We start from the raw sequence: 21,373 nt of genomic DNA, 5'->3' as shown, positions 1-21,373 counted from the left end.
ATCAGTGAGACTAATGAACTTGATGAAGATTATGAGAGCAAACAAGTTAGATAATGGTGCCTGTGTCAAACTTTCATATTCCTTTATAATACACAGGACATATTTTAATTCCTATTTAGATTCCAATTTTGAGACTACATGGCAAAATGTAATTTTACACAAACCTATTTGAATCTGACTTCTCAATCATGAAGCTGCCTTTTCACTTGTGTGCCCAAGACAATACAGAGCAAGTCTGGCAAAACTTATCAATTTTGATTAGAAAGTTTATTCAAGGAGGGTCAAGTTTCCTTATTTAAAAACATCTTAAATATTACATTTAATGTACTTTGTGAATAGGTCATACTTTCAAAATTTTTGAAATTCCAAGGGTACAAAGGGTATAAAGAGGAAAATCTCCCATCCTATACCCCGTTCTCTTCCTTACAAAGTCATCAATTTCTTATGAACTCTTCCCAAGGATACTTGATGCATATAAAAGCAAATACATACATATTCTTCATTCCAATGGGTTAATATGAGCATTCTCCAGCCCACCAATAGATTGTATCATTTGTAGAATCTTTACCTTCTCAAATTCTGCATCTATCTGGGATAGGAGGGCAGGCTTCTCATCCTCAAAGAACATTCGCAAAGAAGGACCAACATACAGATACATCACACCAAGCAGGGTGATGGCAGAAGTCCTCACAGCCTGGCAGACAGAACAAAAAGAACTTTACAAATCAGAGCAGAACCACAAAGATGGCTGTACTCTTCCTATATATGCTGGTATGTACTCACTGGGTTTGTTGCAGCAAGAGCTGTCTTCACATTGCTAATGAAAGCTTTCACATTCAATCTAGAAGAAATAACATTTAGAATTAAAAAAAAATGAAACCCTCAAAATACACAATAGAGTTTTATGAAGCCCGATTCTAGAACTGGCTCCCTTTGGATATGTCCCCGAGTCTCACCTATATGCTCTTTCTACATTCATCTAAAGTGAGCTTTACATACTATCTATATGCTAATTACTCCTAAATCCAGTGTTGACTTCTCTCCTGATTCCAGATTCTATACCCAACTGCCTTGTGACATTTCCATTTCTATGTCTACTAGATGCCCTATATCTGTCAAAACAAAGTCCTGATTGTCCACAGCCCAACCCCAAAACCTATTCTTCCCAGTCTTCCCTACCTCAGTAAAGAGCCACATCATTCTTCCAGTTGCTCAGGCCATCCTTAGCTACACTGAGCCATCCTTGACTCCTCTCTCTTATGCCTGATATCCTGTTCAGTTCTACTTTCAAAATATATTCTGAGTCATGACACTTCCACCTCTACAAACTATGTCTGAACCACTATAATTTCCTGACAGGATTATTCTAATAGCCTACTAACTAGTCTCCCTGCTTTTGCCCTTGATCCTCACTACCTGTTCTGACTATAGTCAGAATGATCCTGTTATTTTTCTGCTCAAAATCCTCTAATGGTTTCCCAACTTATTCAAAACTCTGAGGCACTAGATGACCTGGCCCCCTATTCTTTCTCCGATCTTATCTCCCACCACTCCCAACCCCTCACTCATTCCACTCCAGCTACATTTTGAAGAACAAGCACTCCTTGCTATTTTTAAATACATCATATATGCTCCTACCACAGGGCTTTTGCACTTGCTGTTCCCTCGGTCTAGAATGTTCTCCCAGATTGTCACAGCTAGCGCCCTCATGTCCTGAAGGTCTCTGCTCAAATGTCATTGGTTCAGGAAGGACTCTTGTTTTACCCTATAGAAAATAACACCACCCCAACCACTCCAAGGTGATACCACCTAACCCTTTATCTTTATTTTTATTCTATTTTTCACACCTCCTGATATATTTTTTACTGCTTATTGTCATCTTCCCTTACTCAAATATAAGTCCATTGAAAGCAGGAATTTAATCTTGTCCATCATGTATTCCCAGGGCCTAGAACAAATGACTGAATATCACAGGTGCTCAGTATGTAGTTGTTGAATAAATGAATAAACGAAAGATCATGCATGAATAAAAAAGAGGAAAATATTCACATGGCTTTTATGTCACACCAAGAGATTAGTTTTACATCAAAGACTATAAAATTAAGAAGGGATTATAACAATACCCTCAACTATGGGAGGACACCACAGATACTGACATAACGATTCTTTGCTTGAGTGACACTTGAATGATAACTTCTACAGTAGTAGTTCTTCATTTGGTAGAACTCAAAATACTGGTTTGCAAGATATTAAGAGGCATGTTGTGAAAAGCAGCATGCCACAGAAAAAGGTAATATAGTATAGCAGTTATAGTATCCTCTCTTGGAACCAGAATGCCTAGATTCAAATCTTGGCTTTGTCACTTCCCAGCTGTGACTTGGGCAGATTATTTAAGCTTTCTGTGCCCTAGTTTTCTCATCTATAAAACGGGGATAACAATACCTCACATGGTTTTTATGAGGATTAAATCGCATGAATAATTATTTAGAAAGTACCTGGCATAAAGCAAGCTCTATAAAATTTTGTTAAATAAACAAATCTGTTCAAATGCAAATAAGTTTGGGCAACAGTGGATTGAACAAGGTTAAACAAGCTTCTCTACTGCATGACCTTGAGAGCCTTTAATTCACAGATGTGCACAATAGGTCTCCAAACAAATGTGATTATACGTAGCAACTGCCAAATATATTTGACTAGAAATCTTTGGAACTGGCTTTTCTGTGGGACAGTTATTAACACTTGAGGAATAATAACTTAGGGACAGCTAATGTTAGTGGATACCAAAATGGAGCCAAGCCAATACTGACTTTTGAGGAACAAAGGTGGTTTTGTTTTATATAAATTGGACAACCCAGCTCTGGCTTCTCAGAAAAAAGCAGAATTAGCTACAACAAATATAATCACCTGTTAGAGACTGCAAAGCATTTAATTATTTTGTACTTGATTTCTTTCTGACTTACCCAGAAAAACCAAATTCTTTTATTGCATTTGATAGCCAATTCAAGGTTTCTGATTGATTCTTGGGATTCTTCTGTGAGAAAGCCATTGACATAACCTGGAGCAAGAGAAAACAAAAAACAATAGATCTGTGTTTACGCTCATATTTCCTCATAGAAATATAGCACGTCATTAAGGCAGGAGAATATTAAGCATGGTTTGTCTGATGCTAAAACAACTGCAAGAATGCCTTAGGAATGAAATATTTAACTTACACAAGAAAATGAGATAAGTGACAGTAGTATTAAAAGCATTCTGGACTATTTACAACTTTTCATTAGTGATCACTCTGGATTATAATGTCTCAAGAGAAAATTACTCTCATCTTTAATAGAATATTCTTGACTAAGATAAATTTTAATTATCAGGCAACAGGGTATTATTAAAGGTAAAAATAAACATGCAGTATCAAAAATGGTTTTACCTGAGAAGAAAAGAACAGAACTAAAGTTTAATTAGTAACCTTAAATTAAAATATGGGAAAACTTGACAAAGACAGCTCCATGTCACGAACCTGTTCAGCCGTCCATGGCAACATACAAGCTTCAGCTATTGCTGTCATAGCTTCTTTTGCATTGTTCCCACATTTCACATCCCCAATCTTGTCTACAAGGCCATCTAAGACAATCTGAGCTGAAGTTTTGGAAAAATTTCCCTTCTGGGCAATCAAAGCAACTATGTGAAGCTTCATCTGCATCACCTGAACAAGGAGAAGTATCATAAAGTTATGAGTAAGCCAAAGATATTTATTTTTTTACTTATTTTGAAAGCAGGCTGAAGATGTCCCATAGTTTGGGATGGCTGAGAACACGACCAAACTAAAATCAGAATTTTAAACAAAGAAACAAAATAATTTTATCCTTTAATTGTTATCAAAGTTGCTAAGTGACAGCTAAGAGAAAAAAAAGCCAAACCACTCAATGTTTTAAAATATTAACAAACAATGTTACCACATGGAAAGTTTATGAAGTAAAAAATTTAATTTCTATATTCTCCCTCTCTTATAATTATTTGCATATGGTACTAAATACATCCTGAAATACATAATAAATGACCATACTAACTGCACAACTCACAGTTCCTACTAGAGTTGCCCACAAAAAAACTACAACCCAAGGGCTGGCCCCGTGGCTTAGCGGTTGAGTGCGCGCGCTCCGCTGCTGGCAGCCCGGGTTTGGATCCCGGGCACGCACCAACGTACCGCTTCTCCGGCCATGCTGAGGCCGCGTCCCACATACAGCAACTGGAACGATGTGCAACTATGACATACAACTATCTACTGGGGCTTTGGGGAAAAAATAAATAAATAAGTAAAATTATAACAACTACAACCATCATGCACATACACACAACAGGACTTGAGAGATTTAAAGAACTTGCATATTTTTAAGTGGAAGAATGGAAAAAGCTGTGGAAAACAATTTAAAGACGTTAATGTGATCATGGCAGATGTATGGACTTGGGGCCTCTTTGCCCATAAATATTTCTCTTTGTCCTGTCTGAATATTTAAATAACAAGTATGGGCGAGGATATAAAGGAATTGGAACTCCCTTGCACTGCTGATGCGAATGCAAAATGGTGCAGCCACTTTGGAAAACAGTTTGGCAGTTCCTCAAAAAGTTAAAGTTACCATATGACCCAGTAATTCTAATTCTAGGTACATACCCAAGAGAATTAAAAACGTATTCACACAAAAATCTATACGTGAATGTTCATAGCAGCATTATTCGCAATAGCCAAAAAGTGGAAACAATGCAAATGCCCATCAACTTATAAATGGCTAAACAGTGTTGTATATCCATACAATGGAATATTATTTACCAATAAAAAAGAATGTAAAGTTGATACATGCTATGATGTGGCTGAACCTTGAAAACACTATGCTAAGTGAAAGCCAGACACAAAAGGCCATGTATTATATCATCCATTTACATGAGATGTTCAGGAGAAGTAATCCACAGACACAAAAAATAGATTAATAGCTTGCCAGGGACTGGGGATTTGGGGAGGAATAGTGACTACTAATGAGTATGGGGCTTCTTTTTGGGGTGATGAAAATATTTTAAAACTATATAGTGGTAGGAGTTGCATAGCTATGTGAATGTACTAAAAACTGCTGCATTGTACACTTTAAAATGGTGAGTTTTATAGTCTCAATAAAGTTGCTACAAAGAAAAGATATATATATAAAACTATCCCTTGTTATGGATCTAACACACAGGAGGGAATTAGCTCAAATCAGCTGTGCTTCTTTCATCCATCTGAGAAGCTGCATAAAGAGGAATTTTAAAAGTGATGCACGGGGGAAGAGGCCAAACTGTCTGTGTTTGGCCTAGGAAGGCTTTGTGGAGCTGGAACGTATGGATGAGGTGCTGGAACAGAGTGCTAAGGCAACACAGTGTGCAAAGGGGCTAAGGATCCTAAAGACAGAACACGAGGTGGCAGAAGATAAGCAAAAAAAAGAGACTAGCAGGATGCCAAAATTAAACCTGATAGATTTCAAACTTTTGTTTTACATAAGGTCTATGTATGTCTAGAAGAAGAGAAGGAAACTCTTCTCCTTTTCCTTCCTGTATCACTTTCCTATACGTTCCTTTACATCTACTTTTTAGACTAAATAATAGCACTACTAAATTTCATCTCTATTAATGAGTTAAACTGACTATGTGGTAATTTTTCATTGGCAATTTAAAGACTGCCTTTATTTATTTATTTTTTTTGGTGAGGAAGATTGGCCCTGAGCTAACATCTATGCCCACACATCTATTTTGTATGTGGGTCACCACCAAGATGGCTTTATGAGCGGTGTGTAGGTCCACGCGTGGAATCTGAACCCACAAACCCAGGCTGCCGAAGCAGAGCACACCAAACTTAATCACTACGCCACCAGGCTGGCCCCTGCATTTATTTTTTATCCAAACAAATAAGAAAGCTATTTCACTGTTTATCCCTCCCTTGAAAATGTAAAGGTTAGAGTAGAGGGCTTCTAGGCCTAAATAATGAGAAGAAAAATGCATACATATGAATTACACAAACAATATATGTAATATTTATTTATATATATATAAACTCCTAATTGCACAAAGTTATAGGTATGTGTTTAACCAAAACGCAAACATTCCGCTGTTCATTTAAAATTAGATGACGCCTTGGCTGAGTGATTAAAAAAAAGACAAGCTAAAAATCATTACCAAAACCATACCTCTTTATTATTCTATTCGATGATATAATGGAAATTACTTCAATAAAAGACATTACACCTCCAATTAAAAAATACCTGAAAATTAGTTTCTTTCCATCCAGGTTTCTTGGCCAGCATCCTCACTAATGCCTGGCATGGCATTTCAGTTCGGTCCATTAGTTCAACAGCCTTGAAGTAAAACAAGAGAGTAAGAGAGTTAAGGGATTAACAGTTAGTTCCAAGGAAAAGTATATACCAAAATTAAGTAAGTGGTTACCTCTGAAAGAGGTAAGGGGAATGGAAATGAAGGTTATAGAGGGAGCTTACACAGTTTCTATTATAATGCTTTGTTTCTTAAGTTGGATGTTTGGTGCATGATTGTTATGTTAATACCATTGAAATGTTTCCCCCCCACATTTCAGGAATTCACAAATAATTTGCTCCAAGAAAAGTAACAGAAACAGTTTTCGTTTGCCTAGTGTGTGGCAGAAACTGCTTATACATATTTTGACTTATTTGACTAAACACATAGCAAAGTAGGGTAGAAGTGGTTAAATATAAAATTTCAAAGACGCACAACTCAGGTCTAAACCTGATGCGTGGCAGATGCAGGACTGGAAGCCAGGTCTCCTGCCTCAAATCCCAGTGCTCTTTCAGTTTCTCCACGCTCCTCCTCATTAGAATCACAGGGTTTATGCCAAAATGAACTACCAACACAGATTTTTGAAAGGAGCTTATCACATTAAGTGATAATGTCTGTTCTTCCAAGAATCATGACAACAAAGAGGGAAACATAGAAATGTATGAGACGTGGTTTAAGTGGAGAGATGTGTTTGCCTAGTAAGTTTAATGAACAAGTACCATAATAGTAAAATTCATCCAAACCTTATAATTCAGAATAAATGTAATTTTCTTAAGTACAAAGAAGCCATAGAAAACAGATGTTGAAAGATAAACATTACACAGCTAAGCAAACAAATAAAAAAGCCCACCTCCTCTTTAGTTAACACCCTGGAACATGTTCACCTGTTACAAAACACAGCAATTAGGACAAGTCCTCCACTTGTCAATTTCCTCACTTCTATGTAATGTAATTTTCTTTCATGCTCAAGTCATCCGTATGCACCTACCTTCTGGAACTCTTCCATACAGGCCAGCCTTTCCTTCCAGTTACTGCTGTCTAGAAGCTGTATACAGGTAGCGGGAAGGACAGCTGAAGCTTTTTCTTCACATACTTCTATCTGTAAGATACAAAAACATTTACATTAAGAATTGTTGAAGGAGACAGATGGCAAGAACATAAAAATACCCCAGCCAAAACTACAAGAACACTCCTATAGCTATACTATAGTATCTGAGGCTTCTATTATACTACCATAAAGGCGAAGTTTGGCCAAGGGACAGTTTCAATAAACCAAAAGATATCAGTTAACTATATTTTGTAGAACTCAGGAAAGAACGAACTCAAATCTTCTCATAGCTATTAACTTTCCATGGTTTTATGAGTTTGAGGCATACTGTGTAATACTGACCGAGAGCTCAGGCTCCACTATTTCTTTGGTCTCCAATCCTTTCTTGTTCTTGGTTCCAGTGCTCCCTGTGCCTCCTGGCGCAGCTGGTTTCCCCTTCTTAGGTGGCCCACCAGCCTAAAAGCAATTTAAAAAAAAATTAAACCACTTAAAGATTTAGAACAGTGGTTCTTAAACTTTTTTGGGCCAGATATTCTTTGAAAATTTGACTAAAATGAGGGATCACCCAAACAACAAAAAATAAACCTTTTTTGTGCCCACAGAATTTAGCCGTTTCAAGGGCAGACAGATCTCCTGAAGACCATTTACGGGACCCACATTAAGAACTTCTAATTCAGAATGAGCTAATGAGATAAACGAAATCAAAATGATGGACTGGAATTATACTACATTTACAGATTAATTTGAGAATTAATGTTTGATGCCTTTAAATGTCTCTAAATCTTTCCTACACTAGTAAAGCACGGTTTCTAAGCTATAACATTTACTCAATACTTAACGGAAAGGTACCCGAGTAATAGGAGAATATATTATTACTCATTGTAGAACTATCTAATTTTTGAAGGAAAATAGGGCTTGTTATGGCAATCTCAGTGAGTGTTCTGGTTATGTTGAAGATGGCCATCTCACTGAATCTTTTTATTGTTTTAGTAGTTTTTCAACTGACTTGCTTGGGTTTTCCAAGTATATGATCATATAATTTAGAAAAATGACGATTTTGCCTTTTCCTTCCTCATATTAACACCTCTTACTTTATTCTTTTGTCTAACTATATAACATTATTAACAATAATGGTACCAGCAGGCATTTTTTGTTTTACTTCTCACGTTATAGGAATACTTCTAGTATTTCATCATTATTAAGCAGAACAGTGACTTTTGGTTTGTTATGTCTACTGCAATCTGTAGATGTATCTCTATATACTTAATCTTGTCAACATATCCATCCATTTCTATGTGGTTAAGAATTTTTATCAAGAAGCTATGTTGAAATTTATTATATTCCTTTTCACTGTCTGAAATTAGATTTCTTTGATCTATAAATTTAGTAAATTTTCTAACATTCATATTAAAACATCCTTGCAATGCTGGAATAAACTTCAGTTGGTCATACTTTTTATTGTACCCACTGGGTTCTATCTGCTAACATTCTATTTAAATATCTTGGGGGCTGGCCCCATGGCGTAGCAGTTAAGTGCGCATGCTCCACTGGTGGCGGCCCGGGTTCAGCTCCCGGGCGGGCACCAATGTACTGCTTGTCAGGCCATGCTGTGGCGGCGTCCCATATAAAGTAGAGGAAGATGGGCACAGATATTAGCCCAGGGCCAGTCTTCCTCAGCAAAAAGAGGAGGATTGGCATGGATGTTAGCTCAGAGCTGATCTTCCTCACAAAAAAAAAACAAAAAACTTAATTTAAATGTATTTCACCCCAGCTTTGAAAGGTCACAAGAAGACAGCAGTTTATCACAAGGTACACAGCCAAGAGCAGTAACATTAACAGGGCAACACATATCATTGTTCACATCATTCCTTCTACCTATTCTGGATATTTGTTAAGCAATGCCCAAACCTAAAAGAAGAGATAAAATGACAGAGGACCAAATTAGTTCTTCAACATCCAGATCTGTTCTGAGACCAATGTTATATTGAATCTATTTTGAACTTTTAAGGTGCAATTAGCAAAACAAAAATGCTCGTTTTAAACCATATGGAAACTGCTAATACCGCCTGGTTCATTTCAGCAGTATGATTTTGTTGGTTCCTAATAACAATCCCATAAAGAGAGATTTAATTGTTTTCCAACTCTAAAAATAAAAAATTCTATACTCTTTGATTAACTAGAACACCTCTTCTGGATCCTTTCCTGTAATAGCACTCTCTATAGAGAGGTACCTCAATTAACAAATCTACTTACCTTTTTTTTTTTTTTTTTTTTTTTTTTACAGACATATATGTTTCTTGGCTTAGGTTTTCAAAAGAGGAAGTGAAGCAGGTTGACTCCCCACCTCCCATCTATTTTTTTTTTTTTTTGTGAGGAAGATCAGCCCTGAGCTAACATCCATGCTCATCCTCCTCTTTTTACTGAGGAAGACCGGCTCTGAGCTAACATCTATTGCCAATTCTTTTTTTTTTCTCTTTTTCTCCCCAAAGCCCCAGTAGATAGTTGTATGTCATAGTTACACATCTTTCTAGTTGCTGTATGTGGGACGCCACCTCAGCATGGCTGGACAAGCGGTACATCGGTGCGCACCCGGGATCCGAACCCGGGCCACCAGTAGCGGAGTGCACGCACTTAACCGCTAAGCCACGGGGCCGGCACCCTCCCACCTATTTTTTAAGAAAAGATTCCTCATAAGAGAAAGCCAGCTAGCAAGATAAGAAGAGGTCTTAAGGTGTTGTGCCCAGGTCATTGTCCAGGGAGGCAGCAGCTGGTGAAAAGGGGGGAAACAGCTGCCAACTCCCTGTACTAGAATGCTGAAGAAACAGCATCACATCAAAGAAAGTACACTGTCTCTGTAGCTCGAGATACTTGGGTTCAAATCCCAGCTCTGCAACTCTAGTCATTCAACAAATATATGTTGAGTTCCTGCTATATGCCAGATCCACTTCTATGTACAGGTCATCACGCAGTGTCAATGTCTCCATCCTTTAAAGTTTACTATACAGTGTGGGGAGACAGTAAACAAACAACTGAACAATAAAAATATCAGAGTGAATTTTAGAAGCATGTGCTGGACACTTAACCTTGCTGAGCCTTAGTTTCTTTTTCTGGAAAAACAGGGATCACAAAACACTCACCTCAAGGGTTGTTATGATGATTAAATGAGATTATGTAGGTAAATGCTTCATCAAGTGTTGCTCACTAAATATCAGTTCTCTTCCCCTAACCCCAGGCTCAGGTTCAGGGTGGGAAAAGAGAATCACACTTTTTGCATCTGCAGTAGATAACTCCATGCTTAAGAGAGTCCACAGGACAAGTGTTCACTAAAAGAATGCCATATTTGCCCCTGGGCATTTCTCTCTTCTACACTGTACAAGGGTAACAAGACCTGGACTGGTATGGAGACTTGGTGATGTGATTCAGCAGCATTACCAACTAAATGACCAAGGTGTGTTATTAACGTTAAGTGCCTTGCCACATTTTATTTCGTTATTTAATGATAATTTCTGATGACTTAAAATGCACTCCTATACCTTCATTACCATTTTTATCTCTATTAAAGTTTCAAAAAACCAAAAGTATTGTTGGAACACTCTGTTAACAGATGCTGTTCTGTATTTTGAATGTGGTAATGAGTTCATTACCCAAATGAAATCATATTGGAAGGACAACAAAGAACCTGAGATTCAGATCCTACCTTACTAAATTCTAATTTTTAAACCATATTTTCCAAGTCATCTATTAACCTTAGAAGCAGGTGCCTTTTTTAAGGGTCCTGGTTTGGGTGCTGAAATGTCTTTTGTGTCCTTATCTCCTGCAGCCCCTGAAGCAGCAGTCCTTCCCGGCACAGGCTTCGATTCCTTCTTATCAGCTGCTAGTACAGCTTTCTTACCATGTATTAGCTCTACTTTTTCTGAACATTCTTTGATCTGGAGAATAAAATTGAGATGAACATCATTAACCCCACCTTTGAAACATAATCACTACATTATTACTTAATCAGTCATCTAAACCACAACTACATGAGAATTCAGAGAAAAATGTTTCCTTTTCAACACAGATAAATTATCCATTCTTTATGATATTTTATTTCTACACAAATTAGAATTAATAAACTTACAATAACCGCATTTTTGATAGAAGACACATTCATATTTAGAAAGATAATTTTCCAGATATTAGAAACAGATTTATCTTAAAACACTGTTTTCACCTCCTCTACAGATTGGTAACTTAGCTTTATTTTTTTGTTTGTTATAAGTTGAAAGATATTTCTACTAATATCACCATTGTAGCTTGGGAAGAAATTTAAATCTTCAAAAGCTATGTTCTCAAACTCTAGGTCTGAATCACCAGTGGCGAATGAAATAAATTTCATGAGTTGATATGAGCATTTTTAATGAAACAGAATAGACAAAACTGAAATAAAACCATTATGCACAGAGACAGGACTGTTGTTCAATTTCATTCTAATTCATTACTAACCTACCTTATCAAGCTTGAGTTTGTCCACATCATTTAGGAATGGGTTTACTGCTTTCTCACCAACCACCTTCAAAGCAGTACCCAATGCTTCAAATGCAGCATCTCTGACTTCAGGAGCAGAATCATTGATGTGCTATAGTCCGGAAGTAAGCCAAATTATCTTAATACAAGGTACTTTAGGCATTACTAATTTTAATTCAGACTGGTGGTTGTTGGATAAAGAATTTGCCTTTTACAATTCACTAAAGCTAAATGTAGCTTTCCTTTTGCCAATTTACAGTTACTCTTTCATAAATTCTTTTTGGGTGAAGGAAACCTCTGGTAGTCCACTCAGCAAGTAAGTGCTTCCTTTTCCTTCCACCTTCTGTCTAAAATGCCTCACACACACACAATCTTCAAATACTCAAAACTGTATGCCTGTGCTTGGCCAGATCAGCTGAACACCAGTATATGGGCCAAATAAGAAAAAAAATGTTTAGCTATTAATGGAATCATAAAGCTAACTTGTGCTTTTCTTCAAGAATAGGAACACAAATAGTACAAGAATGTGGATTCAGTTTCTAAAGCTGCCGAGGGTCTGCTCCTCAAAAGACCATAATCTACTGTCTGAAAGTCAAGTAGTCACTGTACATAATTAGTAGGAAAAAAACCCTTCCCTAGGTATAAAATATTCCCCCAATTTCAAAGAAAGTCTATACCTTAAGTAGAGCAGCACAAAAGGGCTTTAGCAAGCTCTTTGGCAGGGTAGAAGCAGTGCAGTGGCGGAAGCTTCTTGCAATAAAAAGAGATGTCTGCTGCTTGATGGTTGGATTTTTATTATCCATTACTGCTAAAACATCCTCACTGATGCTCTGTAGTGTGGTCTTTAGAAAGAAAATGTGGTCAATGAGCTTTTCTCAGCCGTAAAGAACAATCAAAATATTACACTGACAAAATTTACTTTAGACAAAAGTAAATTGTTGTCAACTCACAGTCAGGAAGATTGCATCAATCGCCTCCTGCAAAGCTTGTACCACTTGAGGCTTCTTCTCTTTGAATTTCTCCAAAATGGTTGGCACAACCTATAAAAGTGAACAGCTGGAATATTATTCACAACAAAAAGGAATGAAAGAACGAAACATGCTACAAACATAGATGAACCTTGAAAACATTATACTAACTCAAAGAAGCCAGCCACAAAGGACCACATATGTATGATTCCACTTATATGAAATGTCAAATCTATAGAGACAGAAAGTAGATGAGTGGTTGCCAGGGTCTAGGGGGAGGGGAGAATGGGGAGTTACTAATATATAGGGCGTAGGGTTTCTTTCTGGGGTGATGAAAATGTTCTGGAATTAGAAAGTGGTATGGTTATACAATCTTGTGAATATACTAAAAACATGGAATTAGACACTTTAAGAGGATGAATATAATTTATAGTATGTAAGTTATATCTCAATAAAGCTGTTATTAAAACAATGTTTGGCTCTACCAAAGCAAACAAAACAAATGAACACCTAAGTTGGATACAAAGTCATTTCCTTTCTTGAAGGATACAAGAATCTTACACTGGAACAATTGAGGGTTCCCATTCTATACCACCATAGTAGTACTTCTCAACCTTCTTTCTGCATCTATACCTTATATGCAATCATATAAGCATTTCTATCAATAACATCTCTCATTAGACAAAATGATTCCCCTAACGAGGTGGATTTAGGGCAGGGAAACAGGTATAGTATACACTTCTTCCTCCCCACCCAAGATTCTGATATACCTCACTAGACTGGGATGTCTCCTACCCCTTCACTATACTAAAGAAAGAGTACCAGAAATTATAGCAATTTTGATCAGAATTGTATCTTCTTATTCAAGTACTAAGTTTAGATCAGTAAAGTTGGAATTTTTATTTTAACTTGTAATTCATCACTAATTCATTAAATATTTATTGAATGCCTACTATATCTACTGAGTGCCAGGCACTGTGCTAGCAGGCAAATTAAAGTTGTTTTTTTTAAGGTCCAAAAGATACAGCAAAGCTCAATGGCATCCAAAAAAGTTTTCTTCCAAGATTTCACAGAAGTAATACAGACCAGAAGGAATGCGGTTCCCATGGAGAAATAGACTTTTTAATATTAGCAGTTAGTTATAAACTTTAAAATCAAGATATTTTAATGGCTATAAAGTTAAAGTTCACTTTTACATATATTGCCAAAAAAGATAGTTTACGAACAGCTAAAGAAAACAAAGCTGAACCACTAACATGCTTGATATCAAACACTGTATATATGATATAGTTTTAAGGGGGGGAAAGTAGCCCAAACCATAAAACACTGGAGACATTCTTTAAGCCGCACAACAAAATGTCGCAAAGCCCGAATCAGAACTCAAACTAGAGGGCCAGGTAATCATCCAACTATAATTTAGTATGTATTAAAATGTATTTTAAAAATAGTTTTCTAGAAAGCTTACAAAGTTATTCCTAACACAAAAGTAGAAAATATTCTAATAAGTAACACAAAACTGACCAAAAGTTAATTAATACACTGATAGCAGACACACACACACACACACACACACACACACACACAGATATTATATAATAAATATTGTTATAAAAATATTGATTATAATTTTACTCCAATTCCTGATTTACATGTCTAAGAGTTTTATAGACTCTTATTTTTATTTCCCTGGTAACAAGCTAGTCATGATTTATTTTTATTTGGAAGGTCCTCTTTTTTTCAGTTAAGTTCCCTGAAATTATTTTTAATGTTGTGAGTAAACAAGCTCCAAATACCATATAACTGAGGTTAGATATTAGCTTCACCAAATAAAACTGACACATGACTACGGACTATTAGGAGACTCTTTTTTTTTTTTTTAAATGGTTTCTTTTTTTTTTTTTTTTAATTTATTTATTTATTTTTTCCCCCAAAGCCCCAGTAGATAGTTGTATGTCATAGCTGCACATCCTTCTAGTTGCTGTATGTGGGACGCAGCCTCAGCACGGCCAGAGAAGCGGTGCGTCGGTGCACGCCCGGGATCCGAACCCGGGCCGCCAGCAGCGGAGCGTGCGCACTTAACCACTAAGCCACGGGGCCGGCCCAAGGAGACTCTTAAGTCAACCTAGGGAATCAAATGATCAAGTGGCTAGCAAGTTAAACCTGCAAGTTCAGTATGGGCAATTTTCAGGATGCTGAACCATTCTAAGTAATTCAGATCTGATTTAGAGGCCAACAAACAGATGCCCCAGTTAAAGAAAACATCTCAACTTATTAAAACTGTTACTAAACTTGATTGCTTCCAAATTTACACAAAGAAAACAGCATATTCCACAAATGTCTCCACTCAGATTTTCTTAGAATAAATTAAACTGATATATCACCAAAAGTGTAACCTATGTAAGTGTCTCAACTATATAAATTATTATTTTAAATAGGAAAACACTATAAAATAGATGTTCTATATTAATATCACTTCCACTGGTTTTTTGTGTGTGTGTGTGAGGAAGATTAGCCCTGAGCTAACATCTGTTGTCAAACCTTTTTTTTTTTTTTTTTTTTTTTTGCTGAGGAAGACTGGCCCTGGGCTAACATCTGTGCCCATCTTCCTCTACTTTATATATGGGACACCACGACAGCATGGCTTGATAAACAGTGCGTAGGTCCATGTCTGGGACCCAAACCCACAAACCCCGGGCTGCTGAAGCAGAGCATGCAAACTTAACTGCTATGCCACCAGGCCAGCCACTCTCACTTCTGGTTTGATACTGACTTTCCTACTTTCATTTTTACTTTGTCCTGGTTATTGTAAGTTTTATTTCATCCTGTTATATTGTAATAATGGTGGAAGAACAAAGCAAGATATTAACAAGTAAATAAGTAATAAGTAAATCAACTCAACTAAGTAATTTAGGCCAAGTGCCTGATTTCCTACATAAAGCTAATGAATTTAGTTATAAGTGACATCTTTATTGACATTTTGTGAGGAGCTTTGCTCCATATTAATAAAACTTAGTGAGAAATATACTTTGCCCAATATATAAAGATCTGCCAAAGAGTTGTTTTAAAGCATAAAGCAAACTAGCCCGACATTCTTGATAATGCTCTTGATTTGTATCCAAAAAAATCTGTTACTTACGTGTCCTGCATATTGTCCAAATTTCTTCCTTAGCCCAACAGCCAGGCCAGTAAGACATTTTGCCGCCAAAGCCACCAACATCACATTGGTGTCCTTTCCAACAACCTACAAAGGGGGAAGAGGAAGGGAAAATAAAACAGTCACAGCCCTGTAGAAGGGAATTGAAAATTTATTCTTAAAAGAACGCTGAAAGCAATTATGCTAACGGATAGCAAATTTTGTTTCCTATATAAGAGGAAAGATTCTTCTTTGACAATATCAAACTTGGGAGCTTCCCTTCATTATGTTTAGTCTCCTATCTTAAAGTTCTACCAATAAAATATGCATAAAACCACAACTTCAAATTGCTAACTCTCCATTAGTGGTAGTCTGGACTGTCAGCACTGCACAACAGCGCAGGAGGTGACTCTGATAATGGCAGAGAAGCTGGAGGCGTGCTGACTTTGCTTTGGGGGGCAGGGACACCACAGGGCAGCAGCTCTAACATTTATGTCCAAGGAACACCAGTAGAAACTGCTGGAGGCACCTTCAAGAAGCCCATGGGGACTCTAAATTACAAATGCCATTACAAGCATTCCTCCGAGGGAGCTTCTGGCCTTGCAGCTGCCAATGTAGTTACCTAATGATCACCAAGCTTGCACTTCGAGTCTCCTAGCAGAGTCTCCTCCAGCACTATTTATACTACCAGCCTCCCATACTACACCCCACAAGGCCCAGCACTCATCAAAACTCACAGGTAATAGATGCATCTGTGTCAATTTAGCACGACAGTGACTATGCCTGGGTTCCTTCATTGTGGTATACTGCCCAAGTCAGCTGGTGTTAAAAAACTGCTTTACTTTTAAGTGCCCCAACCCCTTGTTTTTTCACTCTTTTCCCAGATAGAAGCAATGTTTTCATTCTACTTTGGATTTTATCTACTCTCTGAGATCTGGTATTCCATAAGCAGAACACTTCATCCCAGATTCCCTAGGAAACAACCCATAACACACAGCATGCAAAGAAGTTCTGGCTGGCACCTACATGCACTCCCCAAGTGCTCAGGAGTAAAAATTAAGAGATGAAACTAACATTTATTAAAAATAAATTAGATGTCATAATTTTATAGGTGCTTTATAATCCTTATTTCATTTAATTTTCACCCAAACCCTATCAAGTAGGTACTATTATCATCTCAATTTTGCATATCTCAGAAATTAAATAGAGATTAACTTGCTCAAGGTTACAGAGCTGGCCAAAGGTAGTGCGTGATTCAAACCGAGGTCTGTTTTGACTCCAAGGCCTTTGCTCTCTTTACTAAAGCATATTCTCCCCCTAAACTCATGTTATGGCAAATACACTTTCCTCATGAGAAGAAGAGATCAGGGTCCTAATAAACATTTTGTTGAATCTCTAATTACTATAAATCTACAGAGAAAAAATTCCATTCAGTTCTGTACTGAACACTATTCACATCTGTAAATGTTCCGATTATTTTTCCTTGACAAAATACCTCTCAGGTATTATTTAGATGCTAGAGTTTATATTTAGCATCTAAATATATATTCTAGGGATGGTCATCAAAAACATGCCAGACCCCATTCCAAGAAATCCTAGTTCAAGAAATCTGGATGGGATTTGGACATCAGTATTTCAATATAGCTCAAAAGATGATCTTGTTATGTTTCCCCAATTAAAGGCCATTATTCAATCCCATTCTTAGGAGAATACCTCTCCCTAACCACCATTAGAGCAGTAACCAGTGGGAGCTGAACCCGAAACACTGAGGTTCCTAATATAAAGTTTTGAACAGGATCTTGTGAACCTATTATAGTTCCAGCAGGTAAAGGACTGAATGAACTTACAGGTGAGTGATGGACCAGGTACTTGGTACACTATCTGCCTATCAATACTCATTGTCACACATCCCAGTTTGACTAAACAAGTTGTTCTCAACTGGGAAATGGAGTGGGGAAGGTGGAGAAGTGTTTCTTCTTAAGTAAAATTGTGTATGTGCAGGGACTCCATTCCAGAGTTGAGAAAAACTCAGCGACTATGTTCTAGACTGGGCAAAGGAAGTTTTAGCTCATTGTTAATTTAATCTAAACAATGGGAAATATTCTATAATTAAAAATTCTGTCACTTCTCCCATAAATCTAGGCCTACTATGTGATTTTAAGTAATTATCAATTAGTATTTATCTTTACTAATGTAAGCCACTAGTTAATAGAAATCAAAACAAAAACACTGTTAACAGAGAGAGAAATCAATGAAACCCAACATGATTATTGTGTTTAGAAAACTACAATGAATACAAGCAATAATTAAGTGGAGAAATGTAGAAAGACCAAGTGAAAAAAGGTTAATATCACATAGAAAGTCTAGAGATTAAATGATAAAACATCTTGAAAACTCAAATTTTAATCTAAAGATTAAAAAAATATATATATATCAACCAACATCCACAGGTAATTGGCAAAGTCATGGAAGCTATCTGGGGGGTAAGAGGGAGGGGGAGGGGAGAAGCCATCTTATAAATGAAAGAACTATATAACCTGTGAGAAGAGGAAAGCCCAGAAAAGATGCTAAGTCAGGTGACAACTCAAAAGAAGACAGTTTAAGAAATAATTTCAGGAATACCATAAGGAATTTCAAAACAAATAGCTCTTTACTACTTGCATTAAAAAAAAAAAAAAATGGGATATTAGTGTGATTACTGGATACAGACAATAGAGAGAAGAGACTATGGAGGGAGGAAGGATCGGTCTGTACCCTATCCTTCAATCTCATTCTCTTCCATTTTACCATTTCCCCATTTTTGATATGTCTCTGTTAAGTCAACATACAGTAGTCCCCACCCTTATCCGTGGTTTTGCTTTCTGTGATGTCAGTTACCCACAGTCAACCAAGGTCTGAAAATATTAAATGGAAAATGAAAGAGACCACATCCACATAACTTTTATTATAGTATATTGTTATAATTGTTCTATTTTATTATTAGTTATTGTTGTTAATCTCTTACTGTGCCTAACTTATAAATTAAACTTAAATTAAATCATAGGTATGTATGTATAGAAAAAAACAGTACATATAAAGTTCAGTACTATCCACGGATTCAAGCATCCACTGGGGGACCTTGGAATGTATCCACTCTGGTTAAGTGGGGGACTACTGTAACATACATAATGAAGTTTGTTTATTTGTGTTTACATGTAAGTAAAATCACATAAAAAGTTTTTAAATGTCATGTTAATTTATACAACTGAGGTTAACTTTTCATTGTTTTAAATATTTTAGCCATAAAACAAAGTTTCTTTTTACTTGTTTGTAGCCTTTAATTGATTGCTCCCACTCCACCACGTGAAGAGGGAAAGAAGTTTCTCCTGCTACCCTAGATCTCACTGATATCTATTGTCTATGTCTACCCAAATATAAAATCCATCATCCTCTCTATCATAGAATACAGCGAGAGATTACATTTATATTCAAAATGCCAATGGAAATCACAGAACAGTTTTCATTTGAAAAGCTAATATCCTAAGAAAATGCATGAAGAGAACATCAATTAATATTCTTTATCATTAGATAAGGAAAAATAAAAGGTTTGATTTGAGGCATTGAGGATTCAGTCACAGAGCAATAAGATTCCTGAAAAAAATTATATGCTAGAATTTACAGAGAAGCTAAAGTTTTGAAGGCCACTAGAATCTCACCTCCTCTCTCTCTTTTTTTTGTGTGTGTGAGGAAGATCAGCCCTGAGCTAACATCCATGCCAATCCTCCTCTTTTTTTTTTTTTTTGCTGAGGAAGACCAGACCTGAGCTAACATCTATTGCCAATCCTCCTCCCCCCCCCCCCCTTTTTCTCCCCAAAGCCCCAGTAGATAGTTGTATGTCATAGTTGCACATCCTTCTAGTTGCTGTATGTGGGACATTGCCTCAGCATGGCCAGACAAGCACTGTATTGGTGCGCACCCGGGATCTGAACCCGGGCCGCCAGTAGCGGAGTGCGCGCACTTAACCGCTAAGCCACCTCCCCTCTCTTAGTGCCTTCTACTCTTCCTCTTTCCTCCCAGGCTCTTGTTGGTGAAACCTCTTCCCTCAGGGAAATTCCCTTTTAATTAATCTTGCCTGGGTCTGTGGCTTCAAGATGAAGATTAATGACTAAACAAGATTTTGACAAATCATATCCCTGCCTCCAAATCCCACTTGGAGGAAAGCTTAGGAAGGCTGACTGTGAGAAAACACAGTCCATCCTCATTACTCACGGATTTCGTATTTGCAAATTCACCTACTTGTTCAAATTTATTTATAATCCCCAAATCAATACTTGCAGCACTTTCCTGGTCATTCACAGACAAGCACAGAGCTGTGAAAAATCTAAGTTGCCTGATGTGCACATTCCCCGCTGAGACCGAACAAATCTGCCTTCTTCCAGCTCTCACAGTATAAACAAGCAACTTTTTCATAGTCTTAGTGTCACATTTTTTTGTACTTTTGTGCTTTTTGTTGGTGCTTTCACTGTTTAAAACAGCCCCCAAGTGTAGTGCTGAAGCACTGTCTAGCATTCCTAAGTGCAAAAAGGCTGTGATGTGTGTTACATAGAAATTACATGTGTTAGATAAAGCTTTGTTCAGGCACAAGTTATAGTGCTGTTAGCCATGAGTTCAATGTTAATGAATCAATAATATATATTAAATAAGATGTCTTCAAACAGAATAAAACAAGGTTATGTACTGACTGGTTGATGAATATGTTGTGACCAGAGGGTCGCAGGACCCTAACCCCATATGTCCCTTAGGAGCAGTGGTTCAATATTTGCTAACTCAGTGTTTGTGGTGACTTTACAGAATATAACTACCAAGAAAAATGAGAATTACTGTATTTATATGCGTATATAAATAAAGATTAACCTTCTCCCCGCAACATTCTAACCCTATGTAATTTCAGGCTGAGAAGCAAAACAAAGTTTTCAACCTTGCAGTATTCAAGAAGATGTCTTCAGTTTGTTCTTAAGCTCTATAACTATATCCACAGTGTTTGATCTATACTTTCAGATTTTACGAAAAGCCATTACATACAAAAATAACCACCCCAGCACTCAACTTGGTTGGACCTAAGTGATACCAAAGGAGTGTTTTCTAAAAATATTTCTTTCTTATTTAGTACTTGCTTGCTTTATAATTGACCACATATCCCTACATCCTTTGCTTTACATGCTGATACAATACAGTGTGGCATCACCCGCCATCTAACGAAAAAACATCTTTCATATTTAATATTTGCCCCTTAAACAGAGCCAATTTAAATAGTTCATTCTACAGAATTATAAAAGTGGACTATTTGGTTCTAGATCAGCAACATGCTACCAAATACATGCTATCAAATAGCATATTTAAAGTCAAAATGATAATAAA

The 21,373-nt window shown here is 36.9% G+C and overlaps 1 protein-coding gene across 3 annotated transcripts in view; it reads right to left on the bottom strand.

Annotated features, from left to right (window-relative positions):
* CKAP5 (cytoskeleton associated protein 5) overlaps positions 1-21,373 on the bottom strand; it is a 100,454-nt gene that overhangs the window by 36,313 nt on the left and 42,768 nt on the right. For all 3 annotated transcript variants that reach the window (XM_087423022.1, XM_087423024.1, XM_087423023.1), the window contains exons 9-20: positions 15,980-16,084; positions 12,826-12,915; positions 12,553-12,717; positions 11,859-11,987; positions 11,116-11,298; positions 7,712-7,825; positions 7,310-7,420; positions 6,276-6,368; positions 3,512-3,697; positions 2,961-3,055; positions 784-841; positions 569-694 (exon numbers count right to left, since the gene is read on the bottom strand). In XM_087423022.1, coding sequence (XP_087279148.1) covers positions 569-694; positions 784-841; positions 2,961-3,055; positions 3,512-3,697; positions 6,276-6,368; positions 7,310-7,420; positions 7,712-7,825; positions 11,116-11,298; positions 11,859-11,987; positions 12,553-12,717; positions 12,826-12,915; positions 15,980-16,084 — 1,455 coding nt within the window. The remainder of the gene's footprint in view (positions 1-568; positions 695-783; positions 842-2,960; positions 3,056-3,511; positions 3,698-6,275; positions 6,369-7,309; positions 7,421-7,711; positions 7,826-11,115; positions 11,299-11,858; positions 11,988-12,552; positions 12,718-12,825; positions 12,916-15,979; positions 16,085-21,373) is intronic.

The sequence above is a fragment of the Ceratotherium simum genome, chromosome 34 (assembly GCF_057802395.1).
Source record: "Ceratotherium simum simum isolate JZ-2026a chromosome 34, ASM5780239v1, whole genome shotgun sequence".
Taxonomy (NCBI): domain Eukaryota; kingdom Metazoa; phylum Chordata; class Mammalia; order Perissodactyla; family Rhinocerotidae; genus Ceratotherium; species Ceratotherium simum.
Note: the sequence above shows the minus strand (reverse complement) of the source record. Positions and strands in the feature narration are given on the sequence as shown.